At 39.9% G+C, this 23363-nt stretch overlaps 2 protein-coding genes across 3 annotated transcripts in view; one reads left to right on the forward strand and one right to left on the reverse strand.

Moving 5' to 3' along the window:
• Window positions 1-23363, reverse strand: part of LOC142373353 (uncharacterized) — a 314679-nt gene that overhangs the window by 94822 nt on the left and 196494 nt on the right. The window lies entirely within an intron of this gene.
• Window positions 4191-23363, forward strand: part of fibcd1b (fibrinogen C domain containing 1b) — a 115935-nt gene continuing 96762 nt past the window's right edge. For both annotated transcript variants that reach the window (XM_075455373.1, XM_075455374.1), the window contains exon 1: window positions 4191-5094. In XM_075455373.1, the coding sequence (XP_075311488.1) occupies window positions 5023-5094 (72 nt within the window). In that variant the 5' untranslated portion in view covers window positions 4191-5022. The remainder of the gene's footprint in view (window positions 5095-23363) is intronic.

The raw sequence follows: 23363 nt of genomic DNA on the forward strand, positions 1-23363 counted from the left end.
TCTTTTATGCTAGATAAACCTCAGTGAAATTCTACTCTTTCTTCTCTTCTTCCATTAATGTTAATATGCTTCAACATTCCCCCTGCTATCAGAAATAATTTTTTTCCCTATTTATATCTCTGTCATTTGTTACTGTGTTGTTACAGTGATTTGTACTGCTACCGTTTTGGTGTCAAATTACATAAATTAATCAAAAAAAAAAAACTAAATAATTAAATAAAGCAATCAAGCTGAGGGGAAACAACCCAGACAGTAGATTTAATGATATAGGGTACGCAAAACAAAAAACGAGAATCTAAAGACCTAAAACCACAGAGCACAGTCACTGGCCATCAGGACATATAAAACACTGAAGCCAGTAAAAGGCTGTATTGTGTGGGCTAACAGTATAGATAAACAGCTCTTCCTGAGAGACTTCTCCTTTTTCCTTGAATGTCTCTAGCTGGTCAGGTTTCAGTGACATTCACTGATGAGACCAGAGCAGAGCACACACAGACACACACTCCTAAGCACACACCTTATCGGGCAAAGACATGGCCACCAGCTGGCGTGACCAAGGTTCTAACAATAATTACTTGATCCGCCATATATTTGGCAGTCTTCTGTTAAACCCTTACCCTTGATATTAAAGTCACGGCTCATTTATTGTGAAAGAAATCACTATATTATTGCAAAATGTTGTCAAAAGCCCGGAAGGATGTGGGACAGACGCAGTATCTCTTCAGTTTGTCAGCGGAAGTGCGATGTTTGCACTTTTTTTTTTCCTTTTTTTTATTTCCCATCAAAACGGAACCACGACCCCAGGGTGTGGAAAAGACATTTGGTTGTAACAACCTTTTGTTTGAGCAAGCACAAATCAATATTGTATGCCTGTTTTTACGTTAAATATATTACGTTCTCATTTGAAGCTATTATCTCCAGAGGAAATGATCTGCCAGTACTCTTTCAAAAATATGTATAAATGACTCACACTCACTGAAAGTAGTAGTTTAGCAAACATGTTAAGTCTTCACAATTCATTATGACGCCAGATGTTGTTTATTTAATGAGAGCCTAATGTTTGTAGATCATTGCTCATAGAAAAGAAAAAAAAAAGAACAGAGCAAACAACAATTATCTTGTGAATGCCACCCTATACAAAACAATAAGCAAAGTAGATTGTTACCATGTCACAATTTTAGAGCCTTTATTGTGATGCTATTGTGTACACTGCTAACAAATGCAGCTTTGAGAGGTTCTGAAATGTGCCTGGGCTGAGTGATTACACGACCTGCTCTTAACGAACATGCACATTGTTAAGCTGTGATTAATGCTTGCCACAGTGCTCATTGTCTGAGTAAAAACTGACATTGACGCAGCATAATAAGCATTTATATTGGTGCTTCAGGTGCAGTGGACTCACTACAGTGCTCCTGTTAAACCGTTCCTGAGAAAATGGCACAACTACACTGCAGGAATACCACTAGAAGAAGCCATAGGGTAAGTATGATATGCATCCGTAAATACATGGTTCCAACTTCTCTGTTCCACTTTTAGTTTTTTTTTTTTTATGTTTTTGCAATAGTTGTACATTCTTTGGTTTTGATGGGTTATTCGGATCCCTGTGAAGACAGACCAGCTCCAAGAAGATTAAAAGTAAAGTTTTATGAGGTACAAGTGTAACTGCATCTTTGGAACAATTCTATATTGCCTATACTAGAACTGAATTACATATATGCAGTCAGATTCTCTTTGCAGTGAAGTCGTCTTTAAATATAATGTTGAACATTTGCTTTGAAATCCATTATATTCCATATATACGTGATGTCAAACAGGTTGAAAGATAAAGACGATGTTCTCCTGAATTGTTTTATTGATTTAGACAATTGCCCTTTTGTGTTAAAGATTTTAAAGGTGTTCCAGAAATCCTGACTCCATGATGCTCTGAGACTCTTAAACGAATCCACCCCTAAAGCCCGGTACACAAGATTCTCAGCCGTCCCAAATAAAAGATTACCAAACTGAAAGAACTGTTGGGCTGTCATTGATTGTGGCTAAAAATATAGTCTGACATTACATAGTGAGAGAGGATTAAAGATGAAAGATAGTCAGAGGGAAATTTCTGAGTGTCAGAAATGTTGGGTGATCATCCTGCTTGTTGCCTGCTGCCAGAACTTGCATCTCCTTCTCAACGAATAGGAACGCAGTAAGTTAATCCCCACAGCACTGGTGGCGCAAACTGAATTAAACCTGAACAGTGAAAATGGAAGAGCAAGCCAAACGTAACTTACAGGATTCAGGCAAGATGCAAATTTGGTTGAGTCGTGGAGCAGACGTCTTGAATGACGTGTGCTCCAGCTGATATGACCACGCAAAGAGAGATGCATCATGGGAGGTAATAGAGAAGGCATAAAAACTTGTATGTGGGTGGAAAACCAGATAACACACTGAAACATACAGTAGTAAACAGAACAGTAATTTTTCTCCGTCAGCTATTTAAACTTACCTCACGTTAGTGCGATACCTGGAATCTGTGATACTTTTCAGAGTCACAGCCGATTGCATTTCAGTAGGTATCATCATCACACAGTCTGCAAACACTGGACACGATGTGCTTATCCAGGTTTTATGAGCGTTGCTCATTCTTTTACAATTTTAAAACCTTTTATTGTACACAAAATTTGAATCACTCCTTTTTGGCTGGGTGGTTAACAACTTGTGGCATGACGATGTCTAAAAAGCACATACTGGTTACTAGTTTATATTACCTTTAAAAATACATGAGAAAACTTCAAGAACTTTCATGAAAACTTTGTTGATAAACTGGATTTTTTTCTCAGTGGGAAAGTCGAATTATTAATGCACATCCGCACAGCCTTGAAAAACTTCTTACATGAGTACAGGCATTTCTGCTAAAAACTAAAAGAATGTAGGTTATCTAACAATAAATAGGAGTTTTTCTTGAATTATGGGTGGCCTTCTCGCAGGTTTGAAATGGATGCGAAAGGATTTGGTCATATATCAGCAGTGATCAGAGCCTGCTAGCTTGCTTTAATTGATTTCCAAATATTATTTATTTATTAAGCAAAAGAAAGGAAAAAAAATATGACTGAATATTTAATTAAGATGTCACAACAATTATTTACCCATTTTGTTCCTATAGACTGTCATCCATGACAAACTATTCGGCCTTTAGAACATATCCTCAATCCATTGGTGGGTGCAGGACCTGCTGACGATGCACATTGAGCAGCAGTGACCCCATTTTACATTTATCCCCCTTAACCCATCCTTCTCCCTCCCCCTTGTGCTAGCATGTTTCTCACAGGGAGGAAAAGTCTTTCTTAGTCCCTGCCGCAATAATAAGACATCTAATAGTCTATGTATCACATTCCCTAAGGTGAGCAAAAACACAGCCACACAGCTAACAATAATGTGCATAGTAGATGCTAGTGGTGATGAGGACCTGTGCACTGAAAAAAAGTATGTGTGTCAGTGTTCTTTGAGTTCAAGAGCTCTTATGGTAATGCAACTGAGTTTTTCCGAGCCCCCAGGAATAATAATACCCCATGATAAGATTGCAATTAATATGAGAAGAAGGTACAAAAGACAAAAGAATATTATCAGTACCGTAACTCTAATCATTTCCATTTTTGTTGGAAAGCCACATGCCTCTGGTTCGAGCATTGCTTGTAAGCAGCTTTACAGTTCATGTTTACTTTATTGCTTGCTTTGTTCTTAATCGCCATAAACTCAAGTGTTTTTGAAGCTCACATGAGATAAACTTGCAATTCTTGGAAAGGGCTCCAGTGGTTTAAAATCTCCATCCATCCATCCATTTGCTATACCCGCTATATCCGTCAGTCGGGTTTAAAATCTCACTTATGTGAAATGATTGAGTTAGTTTAATATTCTGTTTCATCTTGTTTGTTTTATTATCATTTATGTTTTATGTCTGTCTCTCGTTTTAAAGTCCCCAAACATGCATCATCTACTTCTAAGGGCAGGCAGAAGCCCCACTGGATATTAAGATATCCTCTTATAATTACTGTGTAGATTCAGGGAACTTTTCACGCGTGCATATTTATTCAGTAAACCTCGTAGTTGCATCTTTCATATGGGTATAATAATAGTCTGCCGTTTGGGTTGCGGTGGAATAGGAGGGTCCACGGTGCAGTGGAAGAGGAGGCGGTGAGGCATTGGTACAGCAATCGAGGGCAGGGCGGTACAAGGAAGGAAAGCTGCCTTGGAGCGCGTCGCGCATACTGAAGGGACTCGCTGATTGGCATTCGGAGGTACGAAGCGCACCGTGTGGCTCACAAGTGGAGCACGCTAATCTCCCCGCACCTGTCTCGTCAAAGGCATCTCTGTGAAGCAGCAGCGAGATCAGCCTGGCGCAATTAGACTGAAAGAGGCTCTGTCCATCCTAAGTATCTACATCGGAGGTTTCTCTTGCGTAAACGAGTACAAAATAGGCAGCGGCTTTCCAATCCTATCCCGCTACATATTTCACCTGTTCAGTCCAAGGAGAACGCACTACTGGACAAACTGTCGTTTCAAACTATTTTCATGACGGGACCGGATGGACAAAAAGGTGAATTTGCACCTGGCTATCTGAGCCAAGGGGGATTTTCTCAGTCTCTTTCTCTGGAGTAAAGGGACTGCGCACGGTGCTCACGGGATCCTTTTGTGGTTTCTTTTTTGTTATATTTAGTATCTTGATTCATTTGTGAGTCAAACTGAAAAACATTGAAAGCTTGAAACCAAAGCAATTTTATTTTGATATAATTTCCATGTGGAATAACGGATTGATGGTCAGGAAACTCTCGGAAGGAATTTAAGTTGGTGCGCAATTTGTGCGTTGTGTGCTGTAGCTCAGCCGTAGAACTAGTTGTGCTTCATCCTTTACTATTTCAACGTCAAATACCCAATTTTCCCATGGAGTAGGCTGAAATCACAGGTAAAGACTTTAAAAAAAAGAGTGGGCTTATTCATTGTCCCCTGGAACAAGCAGGCGGATCTGATGCGCAGGTTCTTCGTGGGATGGTAAATGACCGATGGGGAATCATGAACAGCTCTTCTGAACTCGAAGATGGAACTCGGCATAAAAACCAGGTATGTTTGCTCAACGTACAGTTGAGCTATGGGTTTATGAGGAGTGGTGCGTGTGCTTGCTGCAGTGTTAGCACGCTGAATTTGGTGGTAAGCCTCAGGGGCGAATCACTGCACTGTGGAGACATTAGCTGTAGATGAGCTTTTTTCCGACTCCCTGAGATTCTGTTCTGGTCATATTGTCTAAACCCACCGGCAGATCTCACAATTAGCGTGTCACAATCCGTTAATGTGATATTAAGCCTGCTTGGAAATTAATACAATTAGAGAAGTATATTGGTTTAGAAAAAAAAAAAATCACGGGTGGAGATAACTATTTGCGCATCTGGGCAACATCTTCACCACATATTCTCACATTTTCTCTCCTTGTAAGCTCAAGCCGTATACTTGGATATCTGGAAATCTCATTTTTGTTATTGAGAATTGAAACTTAGCACTCAGACACCTTCGAGGTTTAAACACTGCGTGGGCTGTCTCCCGCTCGGGTGAATTCTTAGTAGCGGACGTGCGTTGTGTTACAGTCAGGCAAGCTCACTTTGGGGAATAGTCAATGTGTTTTCACAAGGTCAGTAGAGGGTTATTGACAGCCCATGAGGGAGAAGGCTCCCATGGAGTGCGGAATCGGATTTCGGGGCATTATTAAAGGTTGTCGCCTTTGCCACGACAAAGAACCAACATGCCATTCTCCTTGGCTAATTAGAATGAAGATGGGTTGAGGTGTTTGGCATTTGAATGAAAAGTGAACTAAAGGCAGTGAAAAGTCCCTTTGAATTGACACTAAATGCTTTAACAAGTGGTAAATATCTAGAAAAGCTATCATTTTGGACACCCTTTGGCCCAGCCTTAATTCTCTGTTGTGGATGTCATGGAAAAGGTAGCAGCAGTGAACTCTCTCCCTCTCCCAAATGGCCTCTTTAATCATCTCTTTCACTGTAGCAAAACAGCTTACCCAAAAACAAATGTTTGCTCTCAGCTGCTCCTTTACTAAAAGCTCATTGCATGTGTGAGAGGTGTGCCATTCAGCTTGCAACTGTTAAAAGAAAACCTGCCAGTGGCACATTCCCTGCAGGGCCTACAGTAATTACACAGCCTGGTAGGTATTAGATATGTTGCATCCTTTCTTCTGCTCCTGCAGATTTCTGAGTCACTTGAATGGTGGCACTCTGAACTGGGCCATTGCTTATAGTTACATTAGTGTCGACTGATACAAGGCTGTTGTTAATTTGTCATATGTTACAGATTTTCATGTAACTCTGTTCTCAAGAGTGGAGGCTAGGCCAACATTTGCCTACTGCCCACAAGCTTACTTAGCTCTTTTAAAACCACTTAAAGGTCACGTGAATACCAAATATATCTGCACTGGGTTTTAAGTCTCTGATCATGTGTCCTGTAATACTAGAATTTCTGTCTCGGATCACCCGACTGGCCAGGAAAAAAATGATTATGTGAATAGGAAATGATATGCGATGTGTTTAATTAGATTTTCTTAATGTCTGTGGTCATGAAAAAAAAAAACAGGTTATATCTGAATAACTCGGTGGGGGTGAGGGCTAAGCTCAGAGGATGAAAAGCAAAAATATGTCCATAACTTCAACACTTACCGCAGATCAGACAGCATCAGGGGATGTTGGATGAGACGAGAGGTTGTGGGAAATGGGGATGGCTAATGCTCCTCTCTGTCCCTCTCCTCCCCACATCAATTTGTCTCCCTCTCTTGTTATTTTGCTATCACACACAGACACACATAAAGATGCTGTGAGTGTGTACGTGTGTGTCTGCTCATCTCTGTAATCTTAAACAGTAACACCAAACCTTTATCTTCAGACTTGTGCCACTGACACAGTCATTTCAGACTCAGCCGGGGGGGGGGGGGGGGGGGTACCAGGTGTCAGAGTTCTCTCCTAGTCTCAGTTTGTGTTTATATTACAAAACAACGCTTGGTATTTTTCTGCATATTTGATTCCTCAATGAAGCTGTCTCCATGGCCCTTGCGTGACAGATGGAAGCCAGTTGCAGTTAAATTAAATTTCAAAGACAGCTTAGAATAACCTTAAAATATATATTTTACTGGTTAAAAAAAAGCAACTATGGGTACTATGGCTGCATGTTCAGATATTCTCTTCACTAGAAAAATTGTAGGAGAACCCAACAGTGAAATATCAATAAAAAGCTTTCCTTTTCATTCTAGGCTAAGAGAATGCTGCCTGGTAATACAAGAATATAAACATGCCTTTGATCATTTTTACATGAGATTCACTTGTATTACATACATTTTATAAGTCCATACTGCCTATAGCTGCATCAGTCTCCTCACAAAAACACACGGACCTTGATTTCAGACACATACCCTGTAAACTTAGAAGGCATGAGGCCCAGTGGGGTTGCCCACATTGACTTGAGGTAATCAATAACTCTTTGAGAACTCCAAACTTTCCAAAGCATTGAAAGAACTGTTTGTGTATTTGCAGAGAACCACAGAAAGCTGCAGTCTCAACTACTCACACTGAACCTACGAATCACATATTTTCAATAATTTATTGTTTTTTACAGCCCAAGGTTCACTTTGGAGCCTTAAGTTAACAAAAGCGCATCACAGTAAAAAAAAAAGACAATAGTTAGGAGGTTTATGTATCTTTAAAACATCATATATGAAGATGTACGAAGCGCACAGACTTAGGGAAGCATGTGTGCATGAGAAACTCCGCAACAACCCAAATAGAACTTTTATCAGGCTTGCATGTCTCTGCTAAGATTCTTTATCTCCAGGAACAGCGGTGGTAGCACACTTAGACTACATCATACCGTACCCTTTTGTTAGATACCTTGGCGTCACAAGTCAAACTTCGAAGGCCTAAATCTCACCAAACTAAAAGGGTGGAGGAAATTTAATGCAAGGAAGCGTGGGGAAAAAAAGAAAATGGTAACAAACTGGTCTTGAATTTAGGTCTTACATTATAAAAAAAAAACATGGCTTACCGTTAACCCTCATCCATTCTTCTTAGTGGGCAGCTAAAACCTGGAGGTGAGCAGTAATACAGTGGGGCCCTTGTCATGAATAAATCAGATTAGTAGTGTGCATCTTGCTGCCACTGCCACACCTGTACTATTAACATCCCTTGATAGTATTCAAATATAACCAAGAGGTTTAAAACTGCCTTAATGATGATTGATAAGAGGACAGCTGAGTTTGCTATTTAATGATAACAAGCTGCTGGTAAATGACATCTGATGCTATAGTTGGAGCACGGAAGTGTAAAATGTTGGAGTAGTGCACTCCGTTGGAGATGATGGGAGCCTCGCAGAATAACAGAACAATCCCCTTTGGAATGCAGAATCCTTGAGGTTCAGCTTTATAGCTTTTCTGTATAACCGAGAGATTCTGACAGCATTGTTCAGCAGCTGTCTTTAACTTACACTCTGCAAACTCCAGCTGAGGTTTTCTTGGAAGCTTACATAGAATGTAAAAACACTCACTATACATTGTTCATGTAATAAAAGCACATCAACAGTAGTATGACAGCAAATGGCATGTAAAATGCATCACTGATTGTGAGAATAATCAACTGAATCTATTCTTCTTGACCTTCTGAAGCCTTGTGGCGAATTTTAGATCATAGTCAACTATTTAGCAGCTGTTCTCAGTGAAAACTGTCGGTGAACAATCGAGTGGTGTAGCCATTTAAGAACCACTTGTCTCATCAGTTTGTAGAGACCAAAACAGAAACCAAAAAAAAAAAAAGAAAGGTCATGGCTTCTTTTTAATTGTCTGCCCTAAATGAATGAGTTGATCAAAAACACTGGTATAGTAGAGTAGAGTGAGCAGATAACAGCCAGGATATGCAAAAAAGATGTTAACATCAAATAAGGCAATTTGTGGCCTTCGTCAAGGTTTATGGAATCAACAGCTGCCAGCTTGAACTTTCACTTACCGCATCTTGTTGAAAAAAAAATGTATATTTCAAAATAGATTTAATAAGCCAGCTTTCACAAAGAAGAAATTGCCACCTTTGAATGATTATTTTTGATAGATTTTTTTTAGGCATAATAATGATAACGATAATGTTCCTGATGATATATGATGTACCTTAATGATACGATTCCAACTTATGATGTTTGAAAGAAATGCTTCTTAACACGTGGAGATTGTGGTAGTGTGCTGTGTGTGAGTGTTAGATGTGGACAGGCTGGTTTTGTGGGTATAGTTGTCGGACTAATGAACCTGCTGAGCTTGCCGATAGGTATAGGGGTGTTGTGTGGACCGGAGTAAAGACAGAGCAGAGAGACTTCCTTGGTTCACTGGCCCTGTGATTTCCCTGTGGGGGGTCATTTTATGGCAGCAGTGCAACGCTTAACAACCTCAGCTTCAGTCTCCCTTGCCCTGCCCTGCGCTGGGTGGCATCGAGGAAACATCTGCTAGAAAATGTTTTCAAGACCCAAAGTGTTTTAGGGTTTTGCCATACCACAAATCTTAACAATCCGCTGACAGATACAGTGATTTGTACAGTTTCAACAATATAAAAGTTATCACATGCGCATTAACAAGAAAATATTCAGTGTTTTATCCTTACTGGTGCTTCATACGTTGGGGATTTTATCTGGACAAGTTATAGTGTCTCACAGGAGTGTAAGAAACACTTTGTGTTTTCATATATTGTATGTTCATGGAAATAATGTGTTTGTTTTATCCGTATAACTAGATAAAGATTTGTGTTTTGAGAGGTCAACAATATTAAAGGAAACACTGGTCCAGTTCAGGACATGCTAGTGTTTGTCAAAGCTCCAGCAGAACTACTTTGTTCCAGCTTGTGGTTCGAATCAGGCTCTTGATAGAAACATTACGTATATTCCTTTTTACATATTTAAGTATTTCAGTATCTTTTTTTAGTTACATTAGACTGACCCCATTTTGATCCTCCTTTTGATTACTTTCTTTTACTTTTGCTTTGAATTTAGAACCCAATCTGTGTCATATTGCATGGGTGCATCTTTGAGAAGGGGCTTTTCATTCAAACACGGGGGAATGATTGGTTTCAAATCATTTCATCATACACACACAACCCACCACTGGTTGTTGGATGTTTTATTTTGACCATTATGAGGGCCATAGGCCAAACTATAACCGTATTGGTCAAACAATAAAGTTGTTCTGTATAAGACAAAGTAGTGTTTACTATGCTTCAATGTGTGATGTTGGGTGGGTCTGATGTGTGGAATTGTAGCAGGAATCAGTCATGAGATCAGATACAAAAACACTGGACAGGCTGGACAGTTTAACGATCTGCAGCTATCAACTGCAAGTTATGCAAGTAAAACTGAATATTGGAACCAATATTGGCATCAAATCTAAAATGCCATTTTAGATTTTAGATTTTAGAGTTTTTTTTAAAATCCCTGTCATTACTTTCATGCTATTATCAATTTAGCATGGGGTTTGTTTATATGTACATATCTTGTGCTGATTTTTCCCATGCTTTTACTTTTTTGGACATGTACTTGAATATGTGAGAAGAATAATCAATGTGGGTGTTATTCGGCTTATCAAAGAAAAAGAAAACAAGCTTTTGCTGTCTCTGATTTTGCCAAGGTACTTCATCACATCATTGCCTTTTAATTGGCATTTACACTATAATGAGTTCAAAGCCTTTACGTTTCACTGTGTTTCTCATCTTCTGGTGGGAATATTTTCACAAATCTAATTGCCCCCTGTTTTTTCCTTTATTTTATCTTTACCTATACAATCGTTCACATGTGTCATACATGTGTTGCATAGTTAAAAACCCACAGCTTTAGTGTTGTGGAATTGTGTGATAAAAACATGAGTGGATAACAGGAGTGTAGGACTATTGTTAGATGGAAGGTATGAATGTGTGAGAGGAGTCTGTGTGTTGGTGGATCAAAGCAGTAATGAGCCATTACTGTCAAGTTGTTACATAAGTGAAGAGAGCTTTTTCATAGAAAGTGATTTGGTATCTTAATGGAACAGCATACTTTTTTTGTGCAGGTTTCTGACGCAGAAAGATCCATTTTGTGAAACGTTCATTTCCTCTGAAGGTGATACTAGACAGCAGCTGTCCCGTGTGCATTTTCTGTCTCCTTTTTGTTATCTGACCCGCGTAGCTTTCAATGTCTTTTCCTCATTTTTCCCCCCTTTCTGTGTCTCTTGCTGACATGAAGACACAGAACATTTCAATATCGGATGCCTGGTGCAGCAAGGTGGATGAAAGGCCTAGAGAGGTGGCAGAGGCAATGGAGGACAGGGAAAAAAACAAAAACAGGCCTCAATGAAAGCAGGAGAATTTAAAAAACACAAAGATGAGAGCAAGAGAGAAGATACAGAAGCACAACCTTAGTAGGGAATAAAGGACATGGGAGGATGAAGTGGATGAATCACAGAAGGTCCCAGATAAGTGTTGAGCAGACAATAAGCAAGCAGAGGTCGCATGTGCTTCTGAAAAAGCTGATTTGTTCCAGCCGTTCAAAATATTACATAAAATCCCTCCAACAAAGGTTTGTTATTAGTTATATCACACATTGCTTTTGGAGGAAAGACGGTGTTTTCTCCCCATCAATTCTTGGATCATCTTAGATACCCCAGAAAGCATCACCACAGACTCAGACTCTGGGGATTGTGTCAATATTGCACCCTTTATATACTTTATGTCTAGTGTGTCAATGCACACCGACGACAGTCCTCGCTTACATATTTAGTTCTTATAGGTTGTATTTGTGTGTCATCATGATCATGTACAGTGGCTTTCAAAACCTATGTCAAATACCTTTGATCCCAAGTGTAACGTTAAAGATTACACACTCGTGTAACATTTTTGACAAAGTTTACTTTGTTTTCCATCTTTTATTGTTTCTGGTAACACAAATGGAAAAGAGTCCAAAGCAGACATTTGAACATATTATGGTCAGTACTTAAAGTGTTCTTTGTTCAATAAGGTTCTAGTCCTGCGAAGCTTTTTGTGTCTCTCTTACATCATTATGTCTTTATCCTTCATCTTGTGTTAGGGTCGGCACCGACCCGTTTTTAGGTTTTAAATGCATAAAACAACCATATAAATTTGTTTATTGCATCAAGGCTTTATGACTTTGTCAGGAACCTCTATTTCAACAAAATAAAACAAAAAAAATTGTTTTCACTAAATTATAAAATGCTCTAGTTGAAATTAAGACCTTTGTGTTGTTAGGGTCGGTTTCGACCCAGTTATGAAAATAAGATTATAAAGCAATAATTAGAGCCAAAACTGAAATCACAAGTTCACTGTCAGCCAACACACTGCTTTTCATTTTGTGTTTGTACTAAAGTTCTATTGCTGAAAATAAGAGACTTTTTTGCCTTTTTCCTTGATGTAAATATATGGGTCGAAACTGACCCGTAACACCATAGATGTTACTATAGTTAATGATATTAAAATGAAAAAATAAATAAAACTAATTTATTTAAGAGATGTGTTCTAAATCCCCTCAGTAATAGTCAGGTGACATAACAACCTTTTATTTATTGATTCTCTTGAGGTTCATTTTACATTTTTGTTTTTATTGAAATTGAGGGGTATACTGACAAAAACAAGGCCCAGGGGCCCACACCAAAAATATTAAAACCAATATTTTTATGGATAAAGAAGCCTAACTAGGTAACCAAGAGATGAGAAAACAAATTGGATGATAGATGATTGTTTTTAGTGTATTTTACAACTAAATTAAAACACGGGTCAAAACCGACCCGTTAACATAAGAGATGGTAACAGGGAACTAACACAAGACGAAGGTTAAAGAAGCCTTTGTTTGGAATTTTATTTGCAAAACTCTGACTCTGACCTCTGCGGTGAGGCTACAGGAAAGGTTTTCCTCTCGTGATTTTCTTGATGGTCATGTTTGTGCAGCTCTTTCGGCACAGGTGAACAATGCACCACTACTCAAATGCCTGCTAAATCTTCCTGAATATCTTTTGCAGTGAATCCAAGGTTTTGATTTGTTTTTCAAGTAGTCCGGACCTGTCTCACGGCAAGAGTTCAATAGCCATGGAAGAGAAATCATTATATTTGTGCTGTTGAAGACGAAACCCATTTTTTCTTTTGTGCCACCCACCCAGTACAACTGTCACGGTAATGTGTTTTCAGGATGTCTGGTCCATGAGTCCAACACATTTTATGTGTTTTGACAAAACTCCTCAACTCAGAAAACATCAGGGAAAATTCTATTTCAATGTTTCTGTTTTCAGTGACAGTCTTTAATACAAACTATGACGGTTGTTTTAACTCTTAACCATAACCAAGTACTTTGTGGCAACAGCAACTGAAAGCACAAGAAAACAGCAACTGAATCTAAAAATGACATTTCAAAAGTAAGTTACTTCAAAACAGCATCGAATGGGACAGTAGTCAAACGTCAGCTTGACATTCTTGACGTCAGCTTGACGTCAAAAGTTTTGGCTAAAAGTGCGTGGCTGTGGTGACCCTTATGTTGCGACATGGTTTGATAAGTCAGAATATTTAACTGTCTGTGGAATTTACATCATCCAGCCTTTCCTGAAGATGTCATAGACCCAAAAAGAGATTGTCCTCCTCCTCAAAACGTACCTATGTGGCGTCTGTTCATGCGAGGCTGATTAACCGATAACTACATGTCAAAGAATATGTGACCTTAATAGGTTGTGAGAGCAACTGCATGTCATTCATGAAGGTATGATTGTGTTGTAAAGGAATGTCTTTTTAGCCCTAACCATGAATATATTCTAACCCTAACCAAGTAGATGTATTTTCTAATCCTGTCAAAGTGATGTCTTTACCTAAATCCATAAAGGAAATGAAGAGTTTTAGTAGAATGTTGTTAAGTGAATTGACAGAAGGTACGTTGGTCTCCTAAAGGTTGAAAGTGCTTAGCTGATTCATCCAACCACCTCTCCTCCCTTTTTATGAGGACTTTGTGGCTTCTTAAAGGAAAAGTGTATGGATGAAGTTTGCTCTTATGTGGAGACACTCATGAGTCTTATTTCCCTTCTGCTGCTGCATGGCACTTTAGGATGCCGTTATGAGCCATTTTGAAGGAAATGAACAAACGACCTATACGAGAGGACTGGTTGCCATAAAAACACAATTAAAGTTAAAGGTCCTTGTTAATAATCGACATATTGTTTGATCATTGACGTCGTGTCTATGTGAGATGTGTCTATGTGTTCATTTTCTACCGTCGTAACATTTCCCCTGCAGTTAGTTTCTCTGTAAAGAAAGTAAAGGAAGGCATCACAGGACAAGGTTATACTCTACCTTCCAGAGTGTGTATTGATAGATGTGTCAGCGAGCAAGGTTTCACTGTAGAGGAGCTAAAAGTGTGATTGAAACGGAAACCAGGGAAAATTGGGGAGTAGATTTCATTCTGCATGGCTCAGCCCTCCCGCGTGTTTTTGTGTGTCTGTGTGCGTGTGTTTGTGTGTGAGTGCCATATATGTTTATTAAACGATTCATTTTGCCCTGCAAGACTGTAATACTACCATTTTATCACCAATTTACTGTTCACTTACCCATTCATTACTGAAAATGCATTGGAAGTCACCTGGTGGAGCTAAATGAGAGGTGTGCAGATGGAGGTAAAAGAGTGGGCTAGAGTTGAGGTATAATGATGGAGCAAGGAATGAGACAGTGTGTGCATGGGTTCTAGTGGTCAGTTATCTTGATGGACAACAAGCCAGGACCATTCCACTTACAGACTGTGCTCTGTCTCCACATCTGTAGTGAGAAGTGTCCAATTTCCTTTTGGTGATTTCAGTCTAAGAGTTAAAGAGCTCTGCTCTTGTAATACTTGAGTCTTGATCAAACGGAGCTGTGAGACTTGGAGACTTTCTATTAAGAGACCATACTTTTCACAACAAAGGGCCTTTTTTTCTTCTTTGTTCCCTGGGTGGATCATTAATCAACTCTTGTAAATACTCATTTATGCAAACATTAAAAATTACATTCACACGAGTGCAGTTTTCTTTTGTGATGAGTTTTGCATCTAAGACTGCTGACTGAACAGCAAACAATAAAGAAATTAATTAAAGCCTGAAAATCCAGTGCATAATTTATGATAAATGGAGAAGTTCAATCAGGCAGTCAACTCTGGCGATCCGCTCTGGAGCAGAGGAACATTATAGGACAGAAACCCTGGAATAAAGTCTAAACTCAACATAAGTCCCTCTAGCACACAATCACACTGAAAACTGCTGGAATATGTTGAATATGTTGTGGCAGCAAGCCACAGCTGACTTTAAAATAGTCATGCTAATGTGGGGCATCTGTTTCACAGCAAGTGCAGAGGGGCTTTTTTTTCATTGTGTCTTGAACTTTCAAAGCCTGTGTGATTGAGCTGCTTTGCTCTCTCACTCTCTCTTACTTTTAGTTTCTCCAAAATCACATTATTGGCTCTACTCAGTCAAATGGAGTCATTTCCACTGAAAACTGGCTTCATATATTTACCTGTTGATGCCTTGCTTGAGCTAACGCAGGAAACATAATGGCATCATTAGTAACACCATGCACCATGAAATGTCTCAAGGGTAATAGCAATGTTAATAGACTTCAAGGGAAAACTGTTGATTTTCAGAAGCTGAACTATGACTTGAATTGAACTGAATTATTTTTTTTCCCTCTTACGCCAACACAAACTCTATTGCGTGTTCTTGTTTTTTTAAATGACTTTTGGAAGTTTGGCTCTCAGAGCAACATTTTTATTGAGGTCCTAACAGGCGTTGATGACGTACTGCACTGTATTGCACCTAAAATAGTTTTACAAAATCCAGCCTACCTCATACAAGTAAAGTTTTCACAATCCAAGAAACGACAATGCAGTCGTACTCCAGAACGTGTTAGAACTTTGTTGATGTAGAGCAGAAAATGAAGCAGTTGCACAGCAAAGGCTCAAAAGATGTAGCATGCCTACCATTTTCAGGTAGTCTTTACACACCGACATGCCTTATTTTTTTTTCATCAAGTTTGCACCTTTTAAAATGCCCGCCCCAAAAAAAATGTAAAGAGGCGGGACGGGATGGCCAGTAGCATTAATCTGTGTGTAGCCCCTTTCACACTGACGAATAACCCGCGTTTAATCCGCGAATTTAGCGTGTCCGCTGTTGCGTTCACACTGCCGACCCGGGCTGCCGCGTCAACTCGACTCGCCTTTCGACCTGCGTCGGACCCTAGTCTTTTTGCCGAGCCGAGTTTGGTGTGCACGCAATCGACGCAGGTCGGACGTGGGCGTGGCGTGACGTGAGGAGTTTAAAAGACAGAATGGACAGCTGATTCAGAACAACAGCGACAGGTGAGGATGAGTTTTACTCTGTTTTAGCCTACATCAAGTTCGAGACATTTTTTAATATGGCCAACTGGGGAGACAAGGAGGTCCGCGAGCTCCTCAGCCTCCGAGCAGAGGACGTTATTTACCGCCACATTTCGGGGACTATAGTGCTCTTGTATTCTCCGCATATGTTCTTCGGCGGCCTCCCACGTTGTGACCATCCACACCCTGTAAAATAACATCTCCATGAACTGCATATACAATTGCAAAAACGAGTCCTCAAGGTGTATTTAACCCTACCTCCGACGCATGGCTTATGCCTACGTCATTGTACACGCCCAGCATTTTATGTGTTTCTTGTGATGCTCTGCCACTAGGCAACGCCCCCGCAACTCGGCTTCAGGCGACACGGGTCACCTCACGCCAAGCGTTCACATTGCTCGACGCGGGTCGAAGGTGCAATTTGGACCCGCTAAGGTAGCGGGTCGCAGTGTGAAAGGGGCTTGTGGATTGTTGCAGAGTAATCTGCACCATTCAACCTCGCTTTTTCCAAAATTCTTTCATTTTTCTGTCTCTTGCAATTAATTATGTTTAGTTTCTAAACGACACAGTATAAAGACACAGACAAAGAAATAAATTATACATAGGTAGTGGATTAGGCAACAGAAAGCAACTTTTTGAGACTTCAACGAAAATCACTATCTTATTTTTGGGTGAAGTTGGCGTGGTGTAGAATTTCGAATGTTATCTGAATTTTCATGGGATATTTTATGTACCTTTTAACCTATTGACAGGCAATATAGAAGTCATATTATCATTTGTTAATTGTTACATTATTTCATGCCTTAATTAATTTGCCTGATCTCAGACAGCACTGTAAACCAGTTATAGACTCATTTCATCTCCAGCTTGCAATTGCCTCCTCTCACTATTAAAGTATCCAGAAGAATGGAAGAAAATGTATGAAACGGCCTCAGAACTAGACAGACAGATAGGGAGTCGGCATAAGATACAGACATGTATTTATTGCTCTTAACCTTTTAGCAGTCATGACAAACGCGTGGCTAATGTATTATCAGACTTATACACTAACATCCATTATTTATTCATCATCAAAAATTCAATCGGGCAGACTGTTCACCATTATTCAGATGTGCCGAAGGAGAGTGGCACATTTGAATAAATGAGAATTCTAGCCCTCACTCCCATGGCATGTTGTTATTCCAGAACCCCCCCAACTTGAATGATTCAAACATTAAATCAGTCACAAAATGTAGGAGAGTGATTGTAGCTGAAAAAAGGAACCCCCCCCCCAGCTCTCAAAGCTGGATTAACCTTATCCTTGGGAAGGAACACTTCATTGTTCTTGGCCCATTTAAAAAACATCAGACTCGAAGCTGTTGGAAGTGTCTCTGTCGTATATCATCAAGCTTGAGTTTTTCATTAGCAGAAAAGAAAAACAACAGTTTCTGCATGTTTTTCGACATGGAACTTCTTTTCAGGGCCAGTTTCTGACCCCCTGCTGTCACTGCAGTAGACAAGCTCATATTTATTACATATTTGGCTCATCTTGTTTCCTCTGATGAAATTCTGCACCTCTCTGCAATACCTAAGTCTGAATGAGATTGGATATGGAAATGGTGAGTTCTGCAGCCCAGTAATTTCTGCTGATGTTGGGAAACTTGGCAGCGTGGAGAACAGGACAAATTCCTCCGAGACACAAACACTCACTTGCGTACACACTTCTGTGAATGCAGCCACTTGAAACACAGAAACTTCAGTTAATGTAAATAAAGTACACAAATGTAAAATCTAGTAATGTTAGTTGACATGTGGGCTGTGCAAAAGGCATTTCATAAATTGGGAAAATATACAAGAAACAATTCAACTTACATGTATGTATATGTATTGTGTTTATATCTTCAACAATAAATGTTATTCAGCATTTTTTTTAAATATCTTCCTAATTCTGTTCTTCATATATGATGATACGAATAACAGTAAGCATTTTCTGTACACCCACACCTGCAGCTCTTTGGGGCAGTATTTAGGCACAATGTTGCTTTAACTAAATGCCAACAATAGTACCATACGGACTGCTTTAAAGATGAACATCATGACATCTCCTCAAAAATGGAAAGTGACAGAGAGCAAAAACATCTTTTTACCACAAGCCAAACAGCCACACACAATTCTGGCTCTGAATCGCCACTGAGGTCTGTGTTTTTCTTGCTAGTATAGGGGTTGATTGCTCCCCAAGTGGTTGTTTGCCATTTTTTGAAACACTTCTGGGGTTCCTCTAGCGATCTCCTAATGTTACATTGCTATGAGCACGGGGTAATTCCTTCAGGCAAAGTCTGCAGCAATATTAAGCTTGACTTTTAAATGTGGACGAAAAGTGTGGATAATGGGCTCAAAATGTCTGCAGTTGAGCTCTCGTAGTCTTGACAATTTGACAGCTGGTCAACCCTAAACTCTCACTTACTTAGTGAGAACATGCCACAGAGTGTGTGAATCCACGTGTTGATACTGGAATTGGGCTTTTCCTTCGACTTTCTTCTGCAGGAAATTGTGGTGATGTGTGGGCCAACTTTATGCACACATTGCTCACAATGACCAACCAGACACTCTGATGTTTCCTGGCTTCACTCAGCTTCACGTTGGGTGGCTTGGATCATTGGAATCACAAAGCAGGTTTTAGGTTACCATGGAATTACTTTTCCAGCAAATAGCATGTGAAAATTGCTTAACCATCAAAAGAAATATGAATGAGGTGCTTAAAAATCTGCAGTGAAAATGTATTTTTTAGTGACAGCGAAAGCCAAATTTCACAAGGTAAGACATAAGTAATAGGGTCACCGAAGTAGAATACATAAAAAAGCTGTAGAAACTCTAGAAATGATTTCCAAGCATAAAGGTAAGGCTACAGTTGCTATAAATCATTTAATGGCACAAGTCAGCCAAAATACTATTACCACCTGCCCATTGTGTAGATTCCCTTCTGTGCCATTAAAACAGCATCGGTCCTGTGATGCATGGATGCAGGAACTGTTGTCATGTGGTGTCAAGGAGGGGCTTCTGTTGGGCCCTGTGGGTTGTAGGGTAGGGCCTCCATGCTTGCCATGCAAAATACTGCAAAGGGATAAATGAGCTGTGAGTAGTTTTAATGTAGCTTTCTTGTTAAATGTCAGCTACAGTAATAAATATGGTTTCCTATATTGACTCTCATCGAAATCTGTAATTGAGTCTAAACATATTGTTATGCCTTCTATTTACAAAACTGGAAGCCTGGTTTGACATATACAATCTCTTTAACTTTTGGCTTTAGACTCTTAACTCCTTTTCAATCCTGTAGAGGTGATTACGCTAATTGTGGCGGGTGTTGATCTGATCTCTTTCAAATGCTCAAGAGGTGGTGGTGTTACCTGGAAAAGGTGAGCCAGCTTTGTGACACAGTTAACCTCAGTTAAGCTCAAAGATACCTGGTTGATCAAGTCTTTCTAGTTTTTCTGTTCAGCACGCTCACATTTGTTTGGCTGCAGTGACCAGATTGTGAATGCCATTTCATCACAGACTTTAAAGCATTAATCAAAGATAAAAAAAAATCTTTTCATATGATACATTTAACATTCATCTTTGTTTTAAAAATCCTAAACTTCCTTTTTTTTTGCTTTAACAATATTAAGGTATGGGTACTTACAGTCTAAGGCATCATCAAGTGTGTCACTGTCATCATTGGTCAAACCTTTCTTAGAGATGAGAATGACTTATGTATGAAGTATGCAAGAGATTCTGTTGGTTGAAAAAAAGAAAGTAAAAGTCTCAAGTCCACAGAATTTTCACCAGAATCAGAGACCTAAATCACTGACAAACCGTGAAAACTGTTCTTTAGCTTTGTTTTGGTTCAAACAGCATCTTTCCTTAATCCCCACCACATGTTAAACTTATTTTCTCTCCCCCGCAGCCTCCCTCACTCTGGGAATTGAATCTGGCAGCCTCCTCACTGGCTTCTGTAATGTGCTAACATAAGAAATCAATCAGACTCACACTATTTCTACAGCCCCTCAGCTCACATTGATTTATTGCAAATGTGGGGAAGATGAAGAGAGAAACTCTTTAGCACTATGGGGCAGTGTGGTCAAGGAGAGTGAATGCAGGGGGATGATGACAGGTTTTGGATGAGGGGTCAGGGATTCTGGTGTGCTGACCTCTGTTCTGATGGGCTGACTTTGTTCACCCTAGGGTCAAATCCTGTCAGTCAGCAGCCAGCCAGAAAATGATGAAACTGTATTTCATATTTCAGATGGCTGTGATGTGTTTGCTGTGTACCACAGATGCTGTCAGCCTGTCGTGGGGGTGGGTCACAGTCAGATAGCAGAAATGGTGTTGGGTTGATTCCCACTTGTAGACTTTAATAAATTAAGTTGACAAAACTATCGCATTGACTACTGCTCCACGTATTTTTGCATTTAAACTTTCTTGTCCTCTGTAAAACTTTGACTTGCTCTCCCAGCACAGATGGCACTCTAGAATTAATAATTAGTACTTGTAATCTTCACCTAATACATTTTTAAATCCTCCTTACTGATCTAACTGATTTGACTCATACGCAACTTTGACACTTTTAAGACTCAAAACGAATAATCTTGCCATTGCCGCTCTGTTATGACTCAGAGCAATTTCATAGTTGATGCTCATGCAGCTGAGGGCGTATCTGGAGGGATGCCTCGCCAGTATGTTTTGTTTGCCATTTCATGCACCTCGAGAGTCAGAGGCTTGTTTATCCATTTTGTAAAAGATGACTGTGTGAGGGGAAGACGGATTAAGTACGTGCTTAACAGCAGCTTGGGCATACACTAAGAGACACCAGAGTGAACTGATGCAGATAGGGATTGAAGTGGATTACCGGGAGAATGAAATCTTATGTGTGCGCTGAACTGCGTTCATAAAGTACATAAGCAGAGAAATATACATTTGGGCCATACGCAGATCCGTGGAATGGCTGTGGGTGTCCCTCTGCAGGGGGTGTGAGGCTGATGGAAGGGTTAGAGGAGGAGATTAAAGTGATAATGTACATCTGTAATCCCCAGCACTTTAAGAGGGCAAAGAGGCAGAACTGCTTCCAACCACTGAGCTGGAGTTGGAAAGGGTGCATCAATTGCAGCTTGGATCGGCCATCACCATAGTAACAGATTATTCAGAATAATTATCTGCTATATGTGTCTTGTCACAATTAGAAGTTGCCAGTGAGCCGGGCCATGGGTCAAAAAGGGATCAGAGAATTGAGTGTGGTCGCAAATGCAACCCCCGTAACACAGTTTATTAGAATAAAATTCAGTGTGTTCGTCACATCTGTCAGAGGAGTCACAGTCACGCAACTTGCAGGCACTGAGCTCCTAAAGCAAAGTTTCTTAGAGAATTGGATGCTACCAGCTGCACCACTTTGTTCCAGTAGCTTGCTCTAAATGTCATTGCATACTGAGCATATTGAGCTTTCAATAGCCACCCCCCCTTCTAACCAATAATAGATCTTACAGAATAAAAATCTGGAAATGAATAAAATGGATTTGCGATTTCAATCAGACAACTAAACCTCTTGAATCGACTGTTTAGCAGATAAGGAAATGACTGCGCGAGGAGAGTTTGCAAATGTGAGCCGACGGACGCTCAAGAAAAAAACACCAAGAACTTGTGTGGTTTGTTCTTAGGACCAGTCCATCCATTAGGAGTCCAGACATTTTAACTCATCACTGCAGTCTTCCCTCAGGAGTTACATGGAGAATGCTTCATTTCCCATAAGCCATGTTCACACTGGCACACTGGGAAAACCTTCAACAAGGTGCAAAGTGGTTTATCCATTATTGTCGGCCATTTCTTTTATCACTTTAGCCCATGTGAGAAAGTCATTTAACGCGGGATACCTCTCTGTCCTGCTTACCCATAAAGCAGAAACGCCCAAATCGATGTTAATTAATGCTGAGAGGTTATTCATCCAAATATAAAGTAAGAATGTTATTCTTGCAATCTGTTATATCCTCTGCAACATAATGTAAAACTATTTTTCTTTTCCGCATTTTCATAGTGCACACATGGTGTCCTCTGCAACAAAGCATCCTAAAGTCACCCGTAGCAATTTTGAGTCAGACTGAGTCACTTTCTCCATCTGTGAATTTGAGCAAAGGGGGTCCCAGAGGGTCCCTGGAGAAGTGTCAGTGGCTTCATCACTTTTAAACTACTCCCAGTACCTCAGAATTATTACTGCAGGCCGTCAGATTGCACGACGATGAACAGTGATCAAATTTGTCACATCGTGGAAAGCAGGATCACAAGGTGCAGTCGCAGCCAACACATTTAGGAAAGAGCTGCACCGCGTTGAGACAAGCCACTTAAGTTTAAACACTAATTAAGCCTCGTGCACTGCTTATATCTGTGGTGTATTAGATTGTCACCCATCACTATTAGGTGGCACTTGAAGCCCTCTGGCATTCTGGAAAAATAATTACATTCTTTCTGCGTCATAATTACTGCTTTGAAAGTGGCTCTTTCAAACACTAACAAAAGAGGCACTTACTCCTTCCATGTCTCCCCATTCCTCTCGCCCCAAGCTCTGCCTTTCTCATCTCGTCTGTTGTCTCCCCAGACACTAATGAAGTGGTTTAATCTCGTAACTCCAGTGGAATTGTCAGCAGAGAACTGCATTAATTAAGTTCTCATGCATTTTCGTTTTGAAGTTTCCACGTTTTGAGAGTGGGCTGAACATAGACTTATGTTTGCCATCATCACTTGCTGCATTCATGTATTCAGGGAAGATGAGTTGATTTAATTAATCAGCATGGAACTATCCCGGTTTAATATTCTGACAAGGCTGAGAGCATAGAAATTATTTATGATCAGAAACAGCATTTTACTCTTGAATCTATAATTGTGTCATTTATAGACACCCACTTCAGTTCTTATTTCTACTCCTTCAAGTATAAAACTATGACAAGTTGGTA

Source organism: Odontesthes bonariensis, chromosome 22, assembly GCF_027942865.1.
Source record: "Odontesthes bonariensis isolate fOdoBon6 chromosome 22, fOdoBon6.hap1, whole genome shotgun sequence".
NCBI classification, from domain to species: domain Eukaryota; kingdom Metazoa; phylum Chordata; class Actinopteri; order Atheriniformes; family Atherinopsidae; genus Odontesthes; species Odontesthes bonariensis.